The sequence below is a fragment of the Stigmatopora argus genome, chromosome 7 (assembly GCF_051989625.1).
Source record: "Stigmatopora argus isolate UIUO_Sarg chromosome 7, RoL_Sarg_1.0, whole genome shotgun sequence".
Lineage (NCBI taxonomy): Eukaryota > Metazoa > Chordata > Actinopteri > Syngnathiformes > Syngnathidae > Stigmatopora > Stigmatopora argus.
Window position 1 is genome coordinate 14,955,668 of NC_135393.1, and position 24,240 is coordinate 14,979,907.

The 24,240-nt window shown below is 43.7% G+C and overlaps 3 protein-coding genes across 7 annotated transcripts; 2 read left to right on the forward strand and 1 right to left on the reverse strand.

Moving 5' to 3' along the window:
• Positions 1-45: 45 nt before the first annotated feature.
• Positions 46-20,432, reverse strand: pus10 (pseudouridine synthase 10). Of its 5 annotated transcripts, none has more exons than XR_013300896.1 (29): positions 20,322-20,432; positions 19,478-19,608; positions 19,146-19,370; positions 18,883-18,969; positions 18,493-18,527; positions 18,303-18,417; positions 18,148-18,209; positions 18,010-18,055; positions 17,667-17,731; positions 17,485-17,570; positions 17,286-17,411; positions 17,153-17,209; positions 16,997-17,073; positions 16,401-16,456; positions 16,209-16,326; positions 15,994-16,136; positions 15,774-15,873; positions 15,227-15,292; positions 11,587-11,757; positions 10,554-10,665; positions 10,274-10,358; positions 9,218-9,356; positions 8,305-8,420; positions 5,644-5,742; positions 2,942-2,984; positions 1,959-2,107; positions 1,470-1,544; positions 1,220-1,303; positions 46-885 (listed from the first exon to the last, which is right to left on the reverse strand). XR_013300896.1 is itself a non-coding variant. In XM_077604624.1 (18 exons), the coding sequence occupies exons 2-18, from the start codon at positions 19,601-19,603 to the stop codon at positions 15,254-15,256; spliced, it is 1,563 nt and encodes a 520-aa protein (XP_077460750.1). In that variant the 5' UTR covers positions 19,604-19,608; positions 20,034-20,233; the 3' UTR covers positions 14,878-15,253. The 5 variants fall into 5 exon arrangements, 1 of the variants encoding a protein (XP_077460750.1); XR_013300895.1 differs by lacking the exon at positions 20,322-20,432 and adding an exon at positions 20,034-20,233; XR_013300897.1 differs by lacking the exon at positions 20,322-20,432 and adding an exon at positions 20,034-20,233 and having other exon boundaries at positions 1,959-2,564.
• Positions 3,931-14,490, forward strand: akt3b (v-akt murine thymoma viral oncogene homolog 3b). The gene is made up of 14 exons (XM_077604625.1): positions 3,931-4,296; positions 7,922-8,138; positions 8,357-8,482; positions 8,999-9,110; positions 9,225-9,369; positions 10,184-10,315; positions 10,440-10,505; positions 10,580-10,648; positions 10,728-10,850; positions 11,094-11,222; positions 11,302-11,516; positions 11,657-11,744; positions 12,102-12,204; positions 12,301-14,490. Exons 2-14 carry the CDS (start codon positions 8,093-8,095, stop codon positions 12,384-12,386), a joined length of 1,440 nt encoding a protein of 479 aa, XP_077460751.1. The 5' UTR covers positions 3,931-4,296; positions 7,922-8,092; the 3' UTR covers positions 12,387-14,490.
• Positions 20,213-24,240, forward strand: cct4 (chaperonin containing TCP1, subunit 4 (delta)). Its single transcript, XM_077604622.1, has 14 exons — positions 20,213-20,369; positions 20,472-20,727; positions 21,124-21,176; positions 21,252-21,341; positions 21,435-21,543; positions 21,670-21,934; positions 22,128-22,260; positions 22,350-22,489; positions 22,559-22,655; positions 22,860-22,970; positions 23,069-23,199; positions 23,447-23,681; positions 23,928-24,041; positions 24,119-24,240. Exons 2-14 carry the CDS (start codon positions 20,607-20,609, stop codon positions 24,131-24,133), a joined length of 1,614 nt encoding a protein of 537 aa, XP_077460748.1. The 5' UTR covers positions 20,213-20,369; positions 20,472-20,606; the 3' UTR covers positions 24,134-24,240.

Below are 24,240 nucleotides of genomic sequence, written 5' to 3' on the forward strand. Positions count from 1 at the left end.
TTATTTGTGCAAGACAGATCGGACCATGAAGGGATGAAAATGGGGTCCAGTTTTTCAAGTTTATGTGGTCATCATTCAAAAATACATGGAATGCTTTCCAAACAATGGCCGCTGACACATACCGTGCAGTCCAATACGTACGTGTATTTATTTAATTATAGCAGTTGATTCAAGATTTCATTTTGCTAAATTACACAGCAAAAACACCTTATTGAGAATGTCTATTTTATAGTAAAACTTCAAATAGAATATAATTCCTTAAGAAGTATCATTTCAGTGAAGTATGAAGGAACATTTGGGACATTTTCTCTTTACTTTTTAATTTATTCGTTTTCTGCACTGCTTCTCTCACAAGGGTCGCGGAGGGTGCTGGAGCCTATCCCAGTCAATTATGGGGACCAGGTGGGGGAAACTTTGAATTGGTGGTCAGCCAATTGCAGGCAAGGCAAAAATTTGATTTGAAAAAAACAACAACTTTTTTTAAAAGGTATTTTCGGTGAAATTTTAGACAAAAATAGTAACCTACTGCAACTTGAAATTTGAATTTGCCATTTTACTAGTAAAGTATTACTTTTTTAATCATACTCTTTGAGTACGGAGCATTTTTTTGGGCTGGCAGTGTACAAGTTTGAATTTTATTGTCTTATTATTTGCGCTAAATTAAGACTTTTATGGGCGCGAGTGAAATTGCATAACTGATCAACTCAAATGGCGCCCTATTAAGGTTGATACACAGGTTTTTTCTCAAACTTGTTTGTCGCCCCAAAGTGGTCCTGGTAAGTGGTTTGAGGCGGGTCAAATGAGGCCAATGCTTGCCGCGGGCGCACGTCAAAACTTTCCGACGGGTCTTGGGTCAAACGCTTTGGAAATGCGGGGGAAGCACACCTGAAATACAAAGTAAAGTAGAAAAAAATGTCACATATTCATTCATTTTCTGTGTCGCTTATCCTCAGGAGGGTCGCGGGGGCAATTTAGCATAGAATTAGCCTAGCATTCATGTTTTTGGGATGTGGGAGGAAACCGAAATACTCGGAGGAAACCGAAATACTCGGAGAAAACCCACGCAGGCCCTGATTGGCAAATCATGAATCCACACCCTGGAATTAATTTGAATTTCCAACTGAATTTAAAAAAAAAGTATACACCCAACTCAAAGTTGCAATTCACATTTTTTTTTCACAGACTCATCCCATAAATTTAAGCCCCTTCACAGACTTACCCGCAATTCCCCAAATGGACGACGTGAACCCTGGCCAGCTGGCCCGGATATAAACCACGTACATCTCTTCCCTGACGCCAGGGTCTGAAAAGATGCGGGAACATGATCAGGTGCGGTAGAGGAGGGAGATATGGAAAAACAGACCGGAGGACCAGAGTGGGTGACTCCTGACCTACCATACGTTCACACAATTTACAAAAGATTGTTCAAAACCAGGCCTCTGATTGGCTGCCACCATAAATTGGCTCACCTGGATTGGGGACCGTGGTCAGCACAAGGTCTGAACTCGTGGAGCCTCACAGCAACGCCCGGGCCTGCCATCGCGCTACGGCACCACCAACATTTCCAACATAGAAATACAATATATTGGTTTACGATTCATTAGATTAGATTAGATAATTGTATTCATCCCGTATTCGGGAAATTTCATTGTCACAGTAGCAAGAGGGTGAGAATACAGACACAGAAAAAGACATTTTAGACATAAATAAATAGGTAATACATAAATTAATTAATTAATATATAAATAAATATACATATACATACATACACATTGTTAAAAAGAAAAAAAATCTAATTGTGATTTTCTGCGAGGTTAATTTAAAATGACAATGACGAAAACGCGCCAACGTAAACGGATACCATTCCAGGGCCAGCTCGGCTGATTTGTCGCGGGAAAATTGGCAAAAAATATTGATCGGTGCTTTCAAGTTTTCAGGTTTGAACAAAGTATGCTCACGTGGAAAAGACGGGTGATGTGCCACGTCTCGTCTTGTGCCGTCCGTCGGGTCCGCTCGAGGGTCTCCGAATGGAGGCGATGGAAACCTTAACCCTGTGACGCGAGCGGCAATCGGACACGTCCGTCTCGGTTTGCTAGCCTTGACGGGCCTGTGTGTTGGATTACACGCAAAGCAAAGCGCTAAGAAATCCAACATATTCTGATTTGTGTACCAGCCAGACCAGCACCAAAACAACAAATCCAACAAAGTTCTGCTGGATTTGTCCTGGTTTAATACCATACCGTTTTTCCTGTGCAAAAACCATAGTATCCTGTATTTCTTAGCATTTTTTGGGGGGGGTGTTTTGATAGTGGTCTAATTAAAAAAACTGCATATGCTGGATTCTTTTAGGTGGAATTTTTTGGGGGGTTTTGGTGCTGGTCTTGCTGGTTCAAAAAGCAGCATATGTTGGATTCCTTTGCAGGGTTGGAATCAAGGGTGGACCAAGGTCGTTAACCCCTTGACTGGCCCTGAGGACAATTTATGTCAACGCCATTTCAACTGGAAGGGTTGACAGCGGATGGACATACTGATACCGAGTGCCGAGCCAATACCCAGGAAATGTACTAAATAGGGGAGAGAAAAAATACTAAATTCAAAAGTCTCGTGTCCACCAAATTCGAATAGCAATGTAGCAATATTCTAATATTATCAATGGGTGATTTCAACAAAGCAGAAAGAAAAATAAAAAAAAAACAGTGCCAAAATTAGGCTGCAAACAAATTGTTCAAACAATGTATCATGCATAAATAAATGTATACAGTGAGTAATATAATCCCCCCTTTTAAAAAAAAAAACTACCATAAAATATTTTTTGGGGCATGCAGAAATTGATTTAAAACAACTTTCTGCCTTTGAAACGGAATTTACTATGCTGCTATTACATTTATTCTTTCTTTTGTTGATTATTATTATCTTATAAGTCAGTTGCAGTTCTGCTTACCTTTTGGATTTGATGAGATGCTGTTGTCCTCGATTGATTTTCCCTGTTGAAATAAAGGCCACATTAAATTTTGGCTAAATCCCCGGATTAGAATGCAGACAGTTGTCACAAAGGCAGTTTTTATTCACGAACCCACCAGAGGGCGCTGTTGGCCCTTTAGATTTAAACCTGGTCGATTGCTGCAGACTTTTTCCCACAAAAAAGTCTAGCACCAATCAACCAGAAAAAAAATACAGTCACTTTTAATGTGGAAAATTGGATACATTTAATATGAAATCATTTGCAATTTAAATCAGCGATTAATTCCTATTACTGTGTTTTCTGTAACCACAATAGTGTGTCTGTCTAATGACCTAGTAATTTATGCGGCCCTTTGGATTCAGACATAATATTTATGGCTGTTTTTTTGTATTTAATCCAGTCAAACTGACACTTTTTTTGTTTTAGCCATTGTTTGACAACCGAGTTTGTCAGACAAAGAGTTTAATGCTTTTTTTGTTGGGGCCAAATGGATGATATACAATTTTGCCAACAATAAAATGACTAGGAAGACTAGAATAGTCAAGTAGTGTATTGGTGTATGGGATGGTATCTTTATTTATATTTATATATGTTTTTTACATTTACAATTATTTTCTCATATTGAAAGTTCCTTCTAGGCAGCTGGACGAAAACAATCAGCTGCACACAAAGTGAACACACACAAACACACACTGGGGGAGACAACAAAAGCCAGGGACCAACAAAAGCCATGGATGCCATGAGGGGAGAGATGCTGCCTTCACGTGCACTCCGTCGAGCGCCATCCTGCTTAGCATCTCTACATTCGGCCTAATAATAAATAGTGACCTTTCCCCGATTACCCCTTCTATGTGTACATTTATAACATTTTATGGGAACTCTGTGGGATTGATAATGAAATAAACATGGGCTAAACGCCGTTTATGAGGCTTCGTGGGGGGGCGAAAACGCTCTCGTCCTACAGACTGTGAAGGCATCGGCAGCAGCAACCTTCCCGGTCGGTCGGTCGGTCGGATCTGGCTGGCTGGTCGTGACGTGCCAACTGAGCCGAGCCAAGCCGATCCGAGCCGAACGTGAGCGACTTTTCCAGGCGGAGACGCGGAGGGACACGAGCGGCGTTTTTTTTCCTGACGGTCTGCCCGCCCCTCCCTCCGTCCGTCTCTTCGTCCGCCGCCGCACTCTCTCCGTGTGTCGGCTTCGGGCCTCGCGACCGGCGGCTATGGATCCGATCGCCTCCTGCTCTCGCCGCTGAGGGAGCGTCGGATGCTCCAGCGACCGTCGAGGCGGAGGGGAGGACTGGGAGGGGGGCATCCCGGTCATTCTTCCGACACCAGGTGAGGAGCTTACACCGCTCGACAAAGATGCCCTTCATCCGCTTGGATACGGGGGGAAAGGCGGCTCTTCTTTTTCGTGCCGGGGCCGTACGAGGAGGAGCAGACGTCGGGTTTTTTTAGGGGTGGGTGTGTTGGGGGGTAATTGTGGCGGGTGGGAACGAACGGAGGTTAGCACGCTAGGCTAGCCGCTTACTCGCTTAGCAGAGCTCGCTCGTCGGCTCTTAAGAGGGCGAATCGCGGCCTCCGCGAGGGATGCCACCCCCATCCTCCATTTTTTCCCCCAAGATTAATAAACCCCTGATTGGGATGTAAGGTGTAAGCAAAGATCGCCGTCTCTTAGCTTAGCATCAAGCCCGGCTAATAGCCGTCGCCCCCCCTCCCCACTTCCATTCCACTCCACCCCGCTCCTCCTCCTCCTCCCCCCGGCAGCATCCTCCGGTGGAGGCGCCGCACGAAAGGCACCCAACGTTGGGCAAAAAAAAAAAACGCCGCACGGTCTCCCGGTTGGCACGCGACATGCCGGTGGACGTGTCGAACCGAGAACCGAGCGGTTCTCCGGCGGCGGCCGACATTTGCTCGCCGTGAAATAAAATGGAAGCACGCCTAGCGGATGTTGTTATGTAACAAATAAACGACACCACACACGCCCTTGAAACAAAAGCTGCGGTTCCGTTTGTTTGTTTGTTTGTTGGCTACACGTCGAGGCCTTTGGGTGAGAAGCAAGCATAGTGTTCGAGTCTTGGTGGTTCTAGACTCAAGAACCTTCAAATTGGCTGATTGGATATTGTTTTTCGGTTTGTTGTCAACCCCCAGTGGCTCCACGAAGATCATAGGCCCAAGCTTGAATGAGCACCTAAGCCTATATTTGTTTAAACAACCGTATTGTACTCGCATATAAGCCGCCCCACGTATAATAATATAATCATCTGTAAAGGCCGGATCAAAACAACTGGACTTTTTTTGTATTTTGTCCCTTATTTTCGGCAATCATTTATAAATAACGAATCTGATGGGCCATAATGTTTAAAATTGTCAAGCGCCGTTCAAAATACTGCTCGTTGTTCGTTGAAGATAAGCATAAATAATCCTACTTTAAATGCATATGAACCTAAAAATATTGAGCATATGTTCAGTAAGTGCCACTAACTAGAAAATGTTAGGAAATGCGTCATAGAAAAGTTTTGAAGGTTGGCAAAATAGCTTTGGGGCATTTAAAGGGCAATATTGTAGGATACAAAGTTTCTAAACAATCACTATAGTCAATTATATAAACATTTGTAGAGGTGACATTATCTTAATAATAAGGATATAAGGAAATAAGGATTATGGGGAAAAAAGAATACATACTTGGGCTCCTTTAAGATGCTTGTAAGAACCCTTCTGATATGAATGTTATGTTTCTGCATCGTCTTTGTCTGCCCACATCTTCAGTCAGAAGCGATTGAGCTTTAAGACAAAAGAAATTCACATCATCTTTTATGCTATTCTTGATTCACTTGAATAACAATTCTCCAAAAGGCATCGCAAAAATACTCATTGATGCCCCACAATAGCATGGTGCCTTCTCAAATTTGTCTTTTTTTGGGGCACATTCTCCCTACTTTAATGTTTAAAGTCATTAAACTATGAATGAAATGATGTCATTTGTTAGGCAGAGGTAAAAATAAAGCATAGTGATAACTTCTCCGAAAAAGGCACAAAAGCCAATATTCAAAGAACAGCGGGCCTCCATTGCCTCATTTAAGGTCACTTTTCATGACTCAACCATGAAAAAGACGAGTCAAAAAAGGGCATCTATGGCAGAGCTCCAACTTCTAAGGCAAAAAATATATATAAATATATACGTATATATATTTATCACTGCTGACCCCAAAGAACAAAAAGTCCTGTATTGCAACACAAAATTTGGCAATGTGCATAGCGTGATGACCTGGGGGTGTTTTGCTGCTCCAGAACCTGAACAACTTGACGCGCTTGTCGGGCGGTGGTCAAACATCCGGACTTGGGCAGGACAGTCCGGAATTTAAAACCTCGCTTAGCCTCGAGCCGGACGCTTATCTGGGTTCGAAGGGTCAAAAATGTAAAAAAGCCACATTCTCTTTGCAGGTGCTTGCTAGACGTGTCCTTGTCACTCATCTCATGATGAATTAAGCATTATATTAATATGCCCAAACGAAGGATTTTATTTAATCTGGAGTCCTCTTTTGGCTAAAGCAAAAAAAAAATGATGGTTTGACACTGCTATTCATGTTATAAAAAGACCTACATCATAATATGGCATATCATAGATTAATGTTCTTGAACAAAATCGAAGAAATATTAATGTTGAAAATGATGTTATTTTGGGGTGTACACTAGAGTTATGTATGTCTCTTTCCTCCTTTATATAAATTGTTAATGGAAACATTAATTTTGCTCTTAATTAAAACATCTTAGGCTTTATTGCCAATTCTGTGATATTTCAAACTTCACATTGGAAGTATTTATAATACAGAATAGGTCATAATATAGTCACTGTTACTAAAAAGTTGTATTTCTACTGTTGGGATATAACCAAATTCAATTTTGACCTGTATTATTGTTAATGTATCTATAAAATAAATTTTGCCCCTTTGTTTGTAGCATGGTAGCATATTGCTAATAGCATTTTAGCTCCATGTTATTAGCACGTTGGCAGAATTTTAGTACAATGTGAGCAATCCGATTACCAAATGTTCAAAAGTTAGCAGCATTTTAGCCTGTTAGTTGCTTCTAGGCAATATATTAGCTAAATTTTAGCAACAGGTTAGCATATGGTCACAATGTCGTACACATTTTATCAGAACTTTGCTAACAATTTGAGGCTAATTGTATTTTAGCTCCATGTTACAAGAATGTTGGCTCATTTGAGCATTTTAGTCAAAATTCAAATAAACTACGCAAAACTTAGCAGTATTTTCATCTCTTAATTATTTATTGGAAGAACAAAGTTGGATTTTGGCAGCACGTCGGCAGAATTTTAACTCGACGTTATCAGTGTGACGTCAAAAAGTTGTGCACATTTCACTGACAATTTGATACTTTGTGTTTTCAATATCCACCAGCATGTTAGCTCTTTTAGCGCAGCATTTTAGTCCAATGGAAGCAATATGTTTTCCCAATGCCGGTCGAAAGTTAGCAGCATTTTTGCACGCTAGCTGCAAGACGTTAGTCGGATTTTAGCAGCGTGTCGGCACGATTTGAACTCCATGTTATCGGCGTGTCGTCGGAATGTTGTGCGCATTTTAGCAAGACGTTACTGACACTTTGGGGCCTTCTGTTAGAACATAGTGAAGTTGACCTAGTTTTTTTTTCCTCTTTAGAAATCTCTTTTTAACATGTGCAAGGTGACAGGTGGGAGAGATGGAGGAAGCGGGGAGGAAAGTGACGGGGAGCTAGGCCTAGAAGGAAAATAGCAAAGCGAAAAGCCAGGAGGACGAATCAGCGATGGGGGGGAGGAAGAATGTGACGGATGCAGAAAAGAGAGAGGGAAGCAGTCGAGGGAAGGAAAGAAGGAATCCGGGAGACAGGAAGTGTGAGACGCCCCGTCAAAGGAAACAATCCACTGACCTCGGCTTTTGTTTTTGTTTTTTTCCTCCCTTTCCAGGCTGACTCACCGGGCCAGCATCTAAACCACGGGAGACGAAAGGGAGAAGAAATAAGAGGAGAAGGCGAGAAGAGAGAGGAAGGAAACCAGGGAGAGGGCGAGCGGAAAAAGGGCCAGAACAGGTCTTCATCCTGGGAGAATCTGTGACGAGGAGGAGGAGGAGACGCCATCATGAGCGACCAGAACGTGGTCAAGGAAGGATGGGTCCAAAAAAGAGGTGATGATGTGCTTTCGCGTAAATCTCTCTCAATGTGAGGCAAGCTAACCATTTTTGGGGGGGGTGATTCGAATGTTCAAATAAAATATGCTCATTCCTAGCCTCAATTACAAAATGTTCCTTCAATCTTTATCTAAAAGTTGGAGGTAATTTAGTCATCACTTACTCGTTTTACATTGAAGTCACACTCTGTGCTTGTGCCGCTTCCTTGTGGGCAGGCGAGTACATCAAGAACTGGCGTCCTCGCTACTTCTTGCTGAAGACGGACGGCTCCTTCATCGGCTACAAGGACAAACCGCAAGATTCAGACCTGGCTTATCCCCTCAACAACTTCTCGGTTGCAAGTAAGCGACAAAAACACGAGACGTGGTCGGTGATGTAGCTTCCAGAACTGATAGCTTCAAATCGGGTTTATACTATGAAACTAATAAACCAATAACGGAGTCATCATTTGAATCCATTTCAAATACTTTCATTTTTTTTAACCTTATCTAACATCTGCTTTTATTTTGCAAAACAAAAGTCAATATACCTGTTGATTTTTTTGACATACTTAACAATTCTAACCAATAACAGAGTAATAATTTAAATCGATTTCACATACTTTCATTTTTTTTAACCTTATCTGATATCTGCTTTTATTTTGGAAAACAAAAGTCAATAAATATATCTGTTGATTTACCCGAAAAATCTTTTTCAATCTGTACCCAAAATGTAGTCATCTGTGGATACATATTGGGATACAAATGAATTGTATGCTTATCAAAACAGAAATTGAAACCTTTGAAAATCTGCTCCACAACAAATACAGACATAAAGTATCATGTGCAATCACTGCACTTCCTGTGTGTGACTTTCAGAATGTCAGCTGATGAAGACGGAGCGCCCCAAACCCAACACATTCATCATCCGCTGCCTGCAGTGGACCACAGTCATCGAGAGGACTTTTCACGTGGACACTCCGGATGAGAGGTCGGCGTCAATTTAAAAAACAAAAAAAATCTGAACGCTTACTTACACTTACAGAAAACAATGTGACTAAATTCTTTGATGCTAACGCGACCGTACCGGTCTCTTACCTGTCAGGGACGAGTGGGCGGAGGCCATCCAGATGGTGGCGGAGTCGCTGGCCAAGCAGGAGGAGGAGGGCATCCTTTGCAGCCCCACCTCGCAAATTGAGAACGTCAACGAGGAGGAGATGGACACCTCCATCAGCCACTACAAACGGAAGGTAACTGGTTTTAAAAAAAAATGGAGATTCCTCATTCGCCGCTGTCATCTTTGACCATATTTCCTGGACTATAGATCACACTTATTTCCATATAGTTGTTTTTCCACATTGACATCTGTTAGAAGGCCACGCTAGGCCAGACCGCTAGACGGTTTACGTTAGGGGTGGCGAACATGTGGCTCTTGAGCCACATGCGGCTCCCGGCAAAAATGAATGCTTCTTATCTTATTTTGTATATACTGTGGCTCTTTGTCTTGTTTCATCTTTCTCTTATTTTTATCCTCTCTTAAAACACACTCAAATTCATCATTAAAAACAAATAAATTATTATTATTTTTTTAATAATTTGGCAGATTGGATCTTTTTATGATGCTTCTGACAAAAAGTGTGGCTTTTTGACACTCCTAATTTTTTTGGCCCATGTTCGCCACTTCTAGTTAACGCGCAGACATTCTCACTCGGCGGCCATTTTAGATCAGGACCGGTCGATCCTCAAGAAAAAATAAATCAATCAAAGGAGCGATATATTTTTAGCAGATTTTTTTTTTAACATTTTCTTTCTCATCCAATATTGCTCTTTTTATGATGATAAGCTTCTAAAAAAAACAAAGATACTCCAGACAAGCACTGTGCACTAGCTAAGCAGAAACACTAGCAAGTTTAAAAACCCTCATTTGGCCACTCCTCTTCGTTTAATTCCAAAGTTTACGCCAGAATGAACTTTCTATCCTCACCTGACATCAGTACATAAATGCCAACCGCTGTTTTTAGATGGTTAACGTGCGTGACGCCTTTTTTTTAACCTGCTCTGCAGACAATGAATGACTTTGACTATCTGAAGCTCTTGGGCAAAGGCACCTTTGGCAAAGTCATTCTCGTGCGGGAGAAGGCCAGCGGAACTTACTACGCCATGAAGATCCTCAAGAAGGAAGTCATCATCGCCAAGGTAGGCTCGATCAGAATCTAGTCCAAATGGGAATTGCCACGCGCTGCGAACACAACCCAACGGCTGTTACGCCAACAAACCATTAAGGCGTTAACGCCACGGTATGTTTTCTACTTTGCGACAGGACGAAGTGGCTCACACGCTCACAGAAAGTCGGGTATTAAAAAACACTCGGCATCCGTTCTTGACGGTAAGTCTCGTCGCGAGTGCCACGACGATACGTTTAAAGTGTACTCACGGTCGTCTTTGTCATCCGTGTGGCAGTCTCTCAAATACTCCTTCCAGACTAAGGACCGCCTCTGCTTCGTTATGGAGTACGTCAACGGAGGAGAGGTCAGTCTTTTTTTTCACTATAAAAACACAACAAAAACATTTTTTTTAATAAGACTTGTCTTTGGTCTTTTCTCCACAGCTTTTTTTCCACCTGTCACGGGAACGAGTGTTTTCTGAGGACCGCACGCGTTTCTACGGCGGCGAGATCGTCTCCGCCCTGGACTACTTGCATTCCGCAAAAATCGTTTACCGGGACCTCAAGGTGACATGCAAAATATGTTAAATGACAATTTCCACACGTTCGTTCCAATCCCAAAAGCTACATCAGCCGTCAGAATTTTTGCGACCAGTAAAAACAATGTTTGTAAAGGTTAGCTCAATATTACTTGAATCAAAGTTAGCCCTTTTGCTAGCCCTGTTTACAAATATTAGCATTGCTTATTAGAGGACATGTTTGTAAGGATATTTGAAGGATGAAACTAACGTTTTGTGTTTATGCGAGCAGCTGGAAAACCTGATGTTGGACAAAGACGGACACATTAAGATCACCGACTTCGGCCTCTGCAAGGAGGGCATCACGGACACGGCCACCATGAAGACGTTCTGCGGCACGCCCGAGTACCTGGCGCCTGAGGTCGGCATATCCCGAAACGTACGCCTTTTATTTTTGGGGGGGTACTTTCCAGTGACGGCCTGCCGTTTTTTTCTACCAGGTGTTGGAGGACAACGACTACGGCCGCGCGGTGGACTGGTGGGGATTGGGCGTGGTCACGTACGAGATGATGTGCGGCCGCCTGCCTTTTTACAACCAGGACCACGAGAAGCTCTTTGAGCTCATCCTCATGGAGGAGATCAAGTTTCCGCGGACGTTGTCGGCCGACGCCAAGTCGCTGCTCTCGGGTCTGCTCATCAAGGATCCCAACAAACGGTGAGATCACGCAACGTCTCGTCGTCAACGCGTCATGTGCGACCAAAAGGAAGAGAATGAACTCACTCACCCTGGAAAATGATTGGCAGCTCGGGAGGCGGGACTTCTTCTTCTCATGTTTTTTTTCTCTCACGTTCTAGGCTGGGCGGGGGGCCCGACGACGCCAAGGAGATCATGCGACACAGTTTCTTCGTAAGCGTGGACTGGCAGGACGTCTACGACAAGAAGGTGAGGCTGGGTCCTATGGGGCCACAAGGTGGGGCAAAAAAAACACAATTAAAGACCACCCAAAAAGTAATTCTAACATTTAGCCTTAGAACAAGAACCCTTTTCTAACAGAGAGAGATAGAAACAATTCCTATTTTTAAATGTTCATCCTTGAGAGCTACACTCAGAATTTAAAAGGCAAACACCGCCCTCTGGTGGACAAGCTAAGCGTGACAACCAGTCATTTCTGCCCTTTGTTAACAAAAATACTGGAAAATGAAGACAACCATGTCCATCTCAGTGCTTTAGACATCAGCTATATTTGTCAAAAAAAATGTCACTTCAGTCTTTTTTAAGATAGCCGTGCGTCCTTTTCAGATGGTCCCACCCTTCCAGCCTCAGGTGAGCTCTGAGACGGACACGCGCTACTTTGACGAAGAGTTCACGGCGCAGACCATTACCATCACGCCGCCGGAGAAATGTGAGTACAAAGCACTTGGAGGTGGGGCTAGCGGTCAGGAAAGCCAGGCGGTCACATTTGAAAGAATCCATACCAATCCGTGACCATTTTTTTTAGACGACGAGGACGGCATGGACGCCGCCGACAACGAGCGGCGGCCTCACTTTCCGCAGTTCTCCTACTCGGCCAGCGGGCGGGAGTGAGCGCCCCCGACCCCGCCCGCCACCCGACTCCGCCGGCGGCCATTTTGAGGAAAACACGTAGCCATTTTAGGAAAAAAAGCAGTCCCAGTCTCTCCTCTCCGTCGCGCCAGCGGGCGGAAGTCGGGAAGTCTCTCGCTGGACTTTAAAGTTTTTTTGCACAGTGGGCGTGCGCCCACGCTAAACAGGAGTCGGCCACGTTTTTTTTTCTCCCCCTCCCACCCCGCGGAAGGCCAATTTGTTCGTATTTATTTTCCTCTCCGTCTCAGTATTACCTTCTTCACGTCGTCCTCGTGGTGGCGACGATCGCCCTATTTTTGTTTCGTTTTTTTTGCACTGACGCCGGAAGGAGACGACGAGGCGCTTTTTTTCCCGGGAGCAAAGCACCAAAAACGTTGCCTTACGCCGTCGTCGCTTTTTTTTCTTCTTTCGTTTTTCTTTTTTTCGAGGCAAGCGTGCACGACTCCTGGTTCACCTCGACCAAACCGCACGCGCGCACAAAAACGTTCCTATTTGTCGTCAGTCGGTCGCCACGAAAACACATTTTCGCCAATGGGGGGAAAAAAACGTCTACGAGGGGCGTTAGGTCCGTTCGCCGCGTGATTACGTTTAGCCGAGGAGCTTGCGCACACACACGCCGACGAGTACACGCCAGGCACACGTACATACGACCGCGGTCGAAAGTTTGGAGACGCTTCACTATTCAGACGAATGAGTGTCTCAAAACTTTTGACCGAAGGTAAACACATACGGGGGTCCGCTATTTAAGTCTGGTGGGGGAAGGGTGTTACAAACCGTTGCTGTCTTTAGACGTGGAAAAAAAAGCGCAGAAATTAGACCTGAAATGCTTCCGGTTTTCATTCTTCTTCATTAGCCAAAGTGGTCTGTAATGGAATTACATGCAAAACAAAATTTCTCAAATTAATACAAGTGTAAACTGCATAAGAGGGGGGATTACTGCGACTTTAAATTTCCACTAGAACCATGATGAAGTGCGCCGGAAATAAAGTGAATATTGTTGCGAGTCCCATGTGAATTGTCAGTAAAGGTATGTGTGACGTATATGTTCGTGAGGGGTCGACACCTGGAGAGTTTTGCGCGCTAGCTAAAGCGGAAACTCAAAACGAAGCCTGCCAGACCAACTCGGCTTTTTATTGTCGTGTGCAAGTTGATAAATAAACGAAAAAGATTGGTCGAAGCGGCTGACGGGACAATGTGAGACGTTGCGAAGGGTATCGAGGAGAGAAAGTGCTGTAAAAGTGCGTTCCATTTGCTAATGAAACGTTTTGATGGAACAAATTTGTCGGAAAGTGACGTATAGGAATCGGCGGATCGGGATTTTGCGCGCGAGGCGAGCGCTAGCGTGAGCCAACACACACACACATATGAACATGTTAGCATACATGAATGAATTATACATTTACACACAAAGTGTTTTATGTCTTTTGCGGATACGCACCAGGACTGTTGTTGGCATTTTGAGGGTGACCAATCACTTTGAGTTTAAAACGACGCTTCCAGACGCAGAATTCCGTCTCGTTCCAGAAACATTCCCGTGAAATGACACCATTCCGTGTCATGTACATAGTTATGCAATACGCTCTCTTCTGTATTTTTGTTTGTTTGTTTGTTTGCTCTTTTTTTTTTAAACCGGTATGTCGCCACGGAGACAGAAACCTAGCCCCGCCCCCCCATGTTCACCTCCGCTGTGACGGTTTGCGTCAGCGGCGTTTGTTGACAAGTGACGACAAAAAGTTGAAATGTTTAAGACAAAGTGGCATCTCGTTTTTTTTGTTTTTTTTATCCGTTGGGGTTTTTGTGGGTTTTCGTCATCCTCTCTTGACTATTTTCCCTGTTTTTCTCTAACTTGCGAAACCCGGGAAAAAAATGAAAAGCACTTGGGAGGAAAAAAAAATAATTGCTGGATGATGATGGTTAAGATTGGTTCATTAACTGATTTTTTTTATTTTTAATCATTTCCTTTAGTTTTGTTTTTGGATGGTTTGTTTGTTTTCTGTTTTCTTACCAAAATGTTAGAGCAAGAACCCAGTAGTGGACTTGCTTTGCTGTGCTAGTATTTATTTTCAATTAAATTAAATGAAACACATTTCACACTCTTCTTTTTTTTCAATTATTAAGTTGCGTGAAGAAACTCATTGGTAGGAAATGATTACATATTCCTCTTTTTTAATACATCCAAAAATGAATAGATCAAAAAATGTATTTTTTACAAGAACCACTTAAGCCCACAAATAGCGTTTAAAGCTACATTTCACGTCTACAATTGTATAAAAATATCAAAATAAGAAAAACAGATTTATCTTCATTTATGATTTATTTTCAGAATTAGTATTTTAGATACGTTTTTATTTTTTATATTTACATTTATTCAAGATGTATTTTTAATAATCGTTTTTTGTCACCTTTATTTATATTTAATTATGGCATCATTGGTTCTCTATAGAGATTGAATAGGCACGCAATCAAACAATAATTAGTGTAATTTTTTTTAATTTATTTTATAAACAATAAATTTTTCCACACTGCGCATTCAAACTATTTGCACATTTCAACACTGCCCTTAATTTCAACAGTCATACACCATTTGTAAACAAATAAGATTTTATAGTCTGAGTTTCGATGACTCAAAAGATGATTTGAAACACCAAATGTTTGTTTTAGCGCTTTACTAACAAAAAGAATAAGTCCACATGTCCCCCAGACTCTTCCTAGCATGCTATTTAGAAGATTGGACTCTTTCCCATTTGGTGTTAAACAATAATAAAGAAAAAAAAATCTACGTGATGTTTAATCATATTAGCTTGAATTCCTGTAATAGGTACCTGCTTGGACCAAACTGTGAACGGAGATCATTCCGGCAGGACAGGAGGCCAGTCCACATCAACAGACTGCAGGATGGAAAAACAGGAAGAAATGCATTCTTAATAACTAAGAAAAACGAAGATTTTTTTTCCAATCACATTTGTTCACTCTGCTTTAAGTGGCAGCCAATGAGTAAATAAAAAACCCGTAAAATGCCCCCAAACCAACAGTAAGTCACCAGAAAATACCCCAAAATCATCTGGAACAAGAAGAAGCATCCCGGAAAGTCCCTGAAAATCAACAGGAAATGATCCAAAATGTACAGGATGTGAAAAAAGTAGTGATGCAAAATGAACTCATTGTTAATTAATTTGGCAGTGCATTTTGACCGTCCCAGTCAAAATGGATTGGACATCTAGTGCCAGTAAGTTAAATTTTGGGGCCCAAAATAAATTGGTACGCCCCACGAGATCTGGTGGCCCGCAAAACCAAACTGAGTTTGACACCCCTAAATTATACCGAGAGTTTTTCCCACAAGTAAGCAGAACAAGAGCATAAAAGTATTACCTGTACATCTAGCTCTAGTATGTCTGTGTCCGTGTCTAGCAGCAGACACAAGTTTGGCTTGGTACGCCCAAAATCTCCGTGGACAAATTCTTTTATGTATCTGGATGCGTATTTTCAGGAGAACACATTTCAAAATAAATGCACAATATACAACTACATAGCACTTGGAAACAAAGTATGGCAAAGCGGTAGAAAAAACCATCGCTTGGGACTAGGATACGTTCCGGCCTGCGTCTTGAGACTGAGCTGGAAGTGGTGCTCGTCCACGAAGCTGGTACTCATGCTGTGGATGAGACGCTGGCGGACCGCCAGAGTGCGGCGGTGCAGGACTCTCAGGGGGGTCTTCTGGTCCACCGTCAGGTCCTCCAACGACAATGGAATGTCAACGCCGGCGCATTTTGGCAACGTGCAGCTAATGTGCCAGCGCGCGCCCACCTGGATGCGGTCGATGAAGGCGATGTCGTCTTTCCGGATGGACTTGAGCGTCCACACCAAGGCTCGGTAAGATTTGGTCTTCTCCTCCTCACCCTCTTTCATACGGCTCATGGCGTCTCTGCACGTATTTTGGATAAAGTATTGGGAAACCTCGCGGGGAAAGGAAATGGGAAAGAAAAAAAATCTACCTACCTGCTGACCATCTGCAGGTCTCGAACTCGAATCTTGTCGGAAGATGTGTTGATCACCTGTGACCATTTGGGTTTGGTGATTAATTACAATTAAATACGTACTATTTAAAAATCATTTCTAAATGTATACATTCAACATGATAAACTTAACAGCTAAGTTAAATGAACTTTTAAAATTAATAACATTATAATTGAATTTGACCATATTGTGGTTTAAGATTGATTCACAATTTTCACCTCCATATTTGTGGTTTCAATAGGGAGTACAAATGTGTTACTTTAAAGGGGGAAAAAATCTTAAGTAAATCATCGCATGTGGTATTTCTGAGATTCTGTTTTCATCGATTGATTGCACATTCCTATAGGGGTGTTGCCTGCACGTAGACAAATTCTAAAAGGAGTTCACGTGAGGAGTACAACCAGGAAGTGTGTCCGTAGCGCTCTAGTTTGTCATCCCTAGGTAAGATGGTGGCACCCTGAGCGAGTAATGGCAGGCACAAGTGAATTTTTTCACGTGTTATGCAAGATACCGTTTATACGAGAAAATACGGTCATTGATATCTTGCCATCATACACGACCACAAAGTGTCACATCACCTGCTGCACGTTTTTCATGTCCTCCTTGCCGAGTTTTCCCTTGTGAGGGTTTAGCAGCTCCAACGCAAACGGTCGACCTGGAAAGGGAAGAACGAGAGCAGTTGTCGTAAGTAACGGAGATGATTCCGGTCGCCATTTTCCGTTTGCGCCTCTTACCATTTCCCAATGTGCGCACGTCCACGTCTTCGCGGCCGGATGAGGAGAAATTAAACCCTGGGGGAACGCCACAAAGACAAAAGTCGGACCGACGTCGGCGTGGCGGCGTACAGATTTTCTGGGCGATCTCCACCTCCCGCTCCGAACGCGGCCAGGACGGGCGTGGCGATGAGCTCCTCCACCGACGACTCCATCCGACGCTCGCCGTCGATGAGCCAGGGCGTCTGCGGCAGGCTGCGGCAGAACTTGTTGTAACGCCCTGAAGAACACGTGCCCATGGCGTAACCAGGCAAAAAAAAAGAAGAAAAAAAGCGCCCCGTCCCTACACTTACCCGCCACGAAGAATGAAGCGTGGACGCACCTCACGTCTGGCGGCGTGCAACTGGTGGCGGGTCGGGACGGCGGCCACGGTGAGTGTCTGACATGTAAAAAAAAAAAAAAGACAAAAAACACCAATGGTTATAGGAACGTTTTACAAACAAGTTTTAGAGGAGGTTTTTGAGAGCGGACTGACTTGGTAAATTTGCTGTCAGGGATCTTCTCCAGGGCTTTCACCACCGCCATGCGGGTAAACACTGACTGGACGCACACAATTTCTCGTTAGGTGCCGAAGTTGGTGTCGTGAGTCCGTCGCGTTTGAAAACAAATTCGACATCTAGAAATGTTTGTAAACTAAAATGTTTTAGATTCCATCAAGTCCGATTCAGGTGGGTTCGGTTCTTTTTTTTTTAAATGTATTATCATTGCAAAAATATGTGAGTGAGATAGCCCAAGAAAATAGACATCCAATCAAATATGGAGATTACCTACGTTACATCATTGAACATTTCTGGTTAACAGGCAGATTATTAACTCACCAGTTTGTTCTTAGTGGGTTTGAAGCAGTCGGGACAAGTGGACCCACTGAAAGAAAAAAAGTAAAAAAATCATCCCAAAAAGAATCTCTCGGTTTTAAAGTGGGGAAGGATGAAGCTGTCGACGGGTTCCAAACTCACAGAAAGTGGCAGTCGGCGTCTGTTTCTGGGTGGGTGAAACCCACGCTGACCTCGAGCGCACTCTGGAAACAAGGTCAAAGAAAATGTCTTTTTGTCAGCTGCACATATCACCCCAATTGGGTATAGTCAAGGTCCAGATCCATCGCTCCCTTCACCTTGGCTACCACCGCGACGCCGTCCAACTCCTGTGCCAGAAGACCCTGCATGATCCACTTGAAGGCTTCCTTCACCGCGATGACGTCATCGCGGCCCAGCACGCAGCACTTGGCTCTGGTGGGAATCGTGCCATGCTTTGTGAAAATCGCCCGATATCAAGCCGTATTTGGGCGAAAAAAGGGCCGTTACCTCACATGCTCCTTCACGTGAAGCCAGCACGAGTGCTGCGGATTCCAGCAGGCGACCAGAAAGGAAAGAGAATGTTACAATTTAAAGAAAATAATGCAATATTTTTAGCTAGTCAGTCTTTAAAGGTCAATTCTGGGTAAACTATACATGTGACATAATGGTCATCTCAAGTCTACATTCTGTTGCACTTCTCATCTTAACCACTAGATGACAGTCCCTTAAACAGCCCGTCTCCATGAGAACAGGGGTTAAAACCTGTGGAAATCAATTTAGGAAACTACAATTTCGGGATTTTGCTTTATATCAATAATGTTATAGAAAAAATAATCCATTATGATAAATATCATCATCCTGATTGTGATTTACTTTTGTCCACACGGATATACAGACCTCGCGCACGCACATCTGAGCAGGAAGCGAGATGGACAGCACCAAAGTGTCAACCTCGTACTTTTCTTCCTTGACCGCGTCGGCAATCTGCAAAGACATGAGCCACGTTCCTTTATTGCACATTCTAGCACTTTTCTTAAGGCCAAATATCACTTCTTTAAATTCCATGCTTTATCGAAGCTTCGTTTAAACTTTAAAGCAAATAATTGATTGATTTGTTTGAAACAAGAGGTCAAATCAACCGTTTTGTGGGTGTGTCCCACCTGCATAGCCTGGGTGACGTCACTGAGGTGTTGCAGGACGCCCAAGCACAACACGCATACATTGGACTCCTCTACCGGATCATCCGCTGTCAGCTTGCTTTTTTTACTGGCCGGTTCCGACACTGCGGCATCCTGGGAATTGTTCTCCTCTTTCGTTGTAGACTCGGACGTTTTACTAGAGTCCTTGGGTCCACTGATAAAAGCTTGGAGCTGGCTCAGTGTTTCCTGTTGAAGGGTAAAAATCCAGGATAGATGAATTAGTACTGGCTTTTATTCCAATGCGTCTGCCATATTGGATGGTAGATGCCTCTTATTTATTACGTGTTGTCTACCTGGCGATTCTGCCTGTAAGCATCTGGTACACCAATGCAGCAGAACCTGAGCACGCAACGAGCGCAGCAGCCAGACGTCAACAACTTTTTGATGATGACCTTGTCTTTTTCTTTCAAGGGCAGCATCGTTTCTGTCAACAGCAAAAAGAAAATGAGTTTATTTCATGGGGTTAAAACAACATAACAAGGCTACTAGCAGCCACAATAAACATTTGGATTATTATATTGTTACTAAAAATAGCTGAATTAGAGAAGTGGGTACATTTTAATTTATTATTTTAAGCTCATTTGTCATTCAACTAGGAATTCTATTTAAAATTGATAAGCGTGTCATGACTATTGAATGAAAAAGTGAACTTCATTTCCTTTTTACGTGCCGACCAAAGAACAATGACTTGAATTAGTGAGTTTAAGAATTTTCTGTATTTTATAATGACACGAAATTACCATACTTAATGTTTTGTTTTGAAGTATGTACTACGCAGTTAACAGAGCATGTGTTCGTCACACCGGCTTCTGATTACGCTAATTTAGCCTACTCATCGTACATACTGACCGTCTAAATAGGCCGCAAAATGGGACGCTTAACAACCACCTGGAGGGAAAAATATTGAAAATGTATCCCAGATAATGTATCTAGGGATATAGAATCAATAATTGCAAAATACAATAAAATAATTGGACAGTTTTTAGATGTTTTGCTAACACTGACATGCTACCATGACTGTAAAGAGTTTCCTGTTTCAGAAGAGCAGGCAAAACGAATCAAACGAGAGCAATTTTTCTTCATTTAGAATAAACTATTATATATTATTAAGATTTGAATAAAACTAAAATTACTTACACTTGAAGAAATGGAACTACGCGCAGTACTTTGTATTTTATCTGACAGGTGATACATATAAATCTGATTGAATGTTTTGCATTGGCGCGCACCAAGTAATGTCTGCTGACGTCATTTTTCTGCGCCCTCTTCTCTCGGTCCCTCTGGAAGCTTCTGAACAGGGCCGGGTGGACGTTTCAAAATCCGCATTCATCCTAGTTCAAGGCTTGGATTTTTAATCCTCGGGACAGATTAGTCCTGTTGTAAAGATTCCCACCGACGTTTTCCAGCGATTAATCAGTCGCGATGCCTGAAGGTATGGCCTTAACGAGGGCTTCAAACGCAGGCAGAAACAAAGGAGGGGCGGCGTACGTAGACCGCGACAAGCCTGCTCAAATCCGCTTCAGCAACATCTCTGCAGCCAAAGGTATGAAATTCCGAAAAAAGTCCTAAAATTGTTCTATTACATGTAGGAAGTTGGCCTAGAAGGAAGTTGTCTTTTAAGACGACACATCGCTATGTTCTGGCTGACCGTTACATTACCCAAAATGTCTTATTTTAAGTACAAATAATAAATTATAGTCAGGCACTAAGTGTCGTCTATCATTCGTTCTCTACAGTGTTTGATTCTCATTTCAGCGTGTTATTGATTAAGTCATATTCACCAGTTACACCCAATTGATCAATACTGGGTGAATTAGTCAACGCCACTGCAGTTTCTTCTAAAATAATGGGAAAAAAAATCTATTTTTGAAGTAGTCAGTACAGAGCTCATTGCCAAATTTACTCGTGTACCTAAATAAATTATCTTTTTGATTGACAGCCGTGGCAGATGCCGTCAGAACCAGTCTCGGGCCCAAAGGAATGGACAAGATGGTAAGTGAAGGCATCACACCATCGTTTTGATGGCTCCTCGAAGCATTAACCTCCACCGTTGTGGTCTTGTAACAGATCCAGGATGAGAAAGGTGATGTGACCATCACCAATGATGGAGCCACCATCTTGAAGCAAATGCAGGTGCTGCACCCTGCTGCTAAAATGGTAGGTTGTTTTTTATTTTTTTTATTTTGCGCACATAAGCGGCATTCACTCCCTCAAGTATGCCATCACGACTCTTGTGTGTGTGTGTTGCAGCTGGTGGAACTGTCCAAAGCGCAGGACATCGAGGCCGGTGACGGGACCACCTCGGTGGTGGTGATTGCTGGCGCCCTCCTTGACGCTTGCTCCAAATTGCTCCAGAGAGGTAAATATATATTTTGTCATATAATGTGTAAAATGAAATATTAGAGTTAGATGAAAAGCAATAAACCTAGATATACCAAAGCAGGAACTTAAGCCGTGGGGTAAATTGGTATCCCGGCAACCGCAGGCATCCACCCTACCATCATATCGGAGTCCTTCCAGAAGGCAGTGGACAAAGGCGTGGAGGTCCTGACGGACATGAGCCGTCCGGTGGAGCTTAGCGACCGCGAGACGCTGCTCAACAGCGCCACCACGTCGCTGTGCTCCAAGGTGGTGTCGCAGTATTCCAGCCTCCTGGCCCCCATGAGCGTGGACGCCGTCATGCGCGTCATCGACCCCACCACCGCCACCGGCGTCGACTTGCAGGACATTAAAATCATCAAGAAGCTCGGGTGAGATGCGCACCATCCTCAGTAATGATAACATTAGCCCAATAGCTAAATTGCCTGTATGTTGCGGACAACACTTTGCTAAACTGCCGTATTATCCGCACTATAAGGCGCAACTAAAAGTGCGACTTATAATATGATATACTGTGTTTTGAGCGTCCCGCGTGACCGCCTTTGTTGTTTTTTTGCTTTTCAGGGGCACCATCGACGACTGCGAGCTGGTGGACGGGCTAGTGCTCACCCAGAGATTGGCGAGCTCCGGTGTCAGTCGAGTGGAGAAGGCCAAGATCGGCCTTATCCAGTTCTGCCTGTCTCCGCCCAAAACCGACGTGAGTGGTCTCACAAGACCGCAACTGTACAAATTTGGGACGTTGAAACGGTTTTGGTGAGTTTTTTTTATGGGGGGTGGTGTACATAGATGGACAACCAGATCGTGGTTTCGGACTACGCCCAGATGGACCGCGTGCTGCGTGAGGAGCGTGCTTACATCCTCAACATGATCAAACAGATCAAGAAGGCCGGCTGCAACGTGCTGCTTATCCAGAAGTCCATCCTCAGGTTGGATGAAACGGTTTTGCGCCCGTGCGGTCGTTGATGTCGGGGATGCTAACGCTAATATGGCCGCAGGGATGCCCTGAGCGACCTGGCTCTGCACTTCCTCAACAAAATGAAGATCATGGTGGTGAAGGACATCGAGAGGGAAGACATTGAGTTCATCTGTAAGGTACGCACCTCCAAAAAGATTCAGTGGTCATAAGACATTGCTAGTGGGCTTCAGCTGCAGTCGGATTTGAATTCATCCAAACTGAAGAAACAATCTAGCTATATTCATCCATTCAAACAAAAACTCTGTTTACAGAGTAAGAACGGCCATTTTATTTCAAGGCCCAAAGTATGTAAAAACTTTTTTTTTTTTTATTCTCTTCAGACCATTGGCACCAAACCCATCGCCCACATCGACCATTTCATCGCCGAGATGCTCGGCGCCGCCGAGATGGCGGAGGAGGTCAGCTTGGATGGCTCCGGCAAGCTCATCAAGGTGCGATCTCGATCACACCGGCAGGAAAAATGGGGAATGACGCTATTTATTTTTTGGGGGATGAATTTAATTAAATGGCCGTTCCCTTCTGTCCTTAGATTACCGGCTGCTCCAATCCTGGCAAGACGGTGAGCATTGTGGTGAGGGGCTCTAACAAGCTGGTGATCGAAGAGGCCGAGAGATCCATCCACGATGCCTTGTGTGTCATCCGTTGTCTGGTCAAGAAGAGGTTGGTTGCCTTGACCTTATTGATGAACTAAAATACACCTCTTCCAAAGGCGCTCCAGCACATTTCCATCGTGTTGGGGCGTAACAAGTGGAGGAATAATAACGCGGAAATGCTCCTATTTTCTCACGCCCGGCCGGTTGTCACGTCGACCCGGCGAGAAAGGAGCTTTCGTACATGTGTAGATAGCCGGTGTTTTTGTGGCATGACAAAGGAAAATTGGGGTTGTAATTTTGCACATCTCCACTAGGGCCCTGATTGCCGGTGGCGGTGCCCCCGAGATTGAGCTGGCCTTGCGTCTCGCCGAGTATTCGCGCACGCTGGCCGGCATGGAGGCCTACTGCGTGCGGGCGTACGCCGACGCCTTGGAGGTGATCCCGTCGACGCTGGCCGAGAACGCCGGACTCAACCCCATTTGCACTGTGACTGAACTCCGCAACAAGCACGCCCAGGGAGACAAGATGGCCGGCATCAACGTGCGCAAGGTACCGGGTTGGCCGTATTCATTTCTTCCAACTGAATCTCAAAATGCGGGTGTTATAACGGTTAAAATTCAAGAGATCAAGTTAGTAATATGATGCTAATGGTCTGACCATACAATAAATCAATATAGCTAACTAGCTACATAGATGAAAACGTGCACGCCGAATCAATTATTGGCCTTTCTCTATTGTGACGTCCTGTTTTTACTTAATTTTCGGTAGCTGAGTTTTTTTTTTTTTTTTTGTCAGGGCGGTATCTCCAACATCCTGGAGGAGCTGGTGGTGCAACCGCTACTGGTGTCCATCAGCGCGCTCACTTTGGCCACGGAGACGGTCCGCTGCATCCTGAAAATCGACGATGTGGTATGACCGCGACCCACGTTGACGTATTGGCTTTCGTCGCATTCCTACTTTAGTCATTGTTGTGCTTTTGTTTGCAGGTCAACACCCGATAAATTGCTTGCTCAGTGCGGGTCGCGTGACTTGGGCCTTGTTACTGATTTGATGCTCTTGAGAGGTTGAATAACTTAATAAAAGACTTTTTCTTTGGGAAACTCAACAA

Coding starts and splice junctions, on each gene's coding strand:
- cct4 (XM_077604622.1), top strand. CDS start 20,607: ATGCCTGAAGGTATGGCCTTAACGAGGGCTTCAAACGCAGGCAGAAAC. Junction 20,728..21,123: donor CAACATCTCTGCAGCCAAAG/GTATGAAATTCC, acceptor TTTGATTGACAG/CCGTGGCAGATGCCGTCAGA. Junction 22,971..23,068: donor GCTCCGGCAAGCTCATCAAG/GTGCGATCTCGA, acceptor TTCTGTCCTTAG/ATTACCGGCTGCTCCAATCC.
- pus10 (XM_077604624.1), bottom strand. CDS start 19,603: ATGCTGCCCTTGAAAGAAAAAGACAAGGTCATCATCAAAAAGTTGTTG. Junction 19,371..19,477: donor CTTACAGGCAGAATCGCCAG/GTAGACAACACG, acceptor ACCCTTCAACAG/GAAACACTGAGCCAGCTCCA. Junction 17,074..17,152: donor CGTGCGCACATTGGGAAATG/GTAAGAGGCGCA, acceptor TTCCCTTTCCAG/GTCGACCGTTTGCGTTGGAG.
- akt3b (XM_077604625.1), top strand. CDS start 8,093: ATGAGCGACCAGAACGTGGTCAAGGAAGGATGGGTCCAAAAAAGAG. Junction 9,111..9,224: donor GTGGACACTCCGGATGAGAG/GTCGGCGTCAAT, acceptor CTTACCTGTCAG/GGACGAGTGGGCGGAGGCCA. Junction 10,316..10,439: donor AGGAAGTCATCATCGCCAAG/GTAGGCTCGATC, acceptor ACTTTGCGACAG/GACGAAGTGGCTCACACGCT.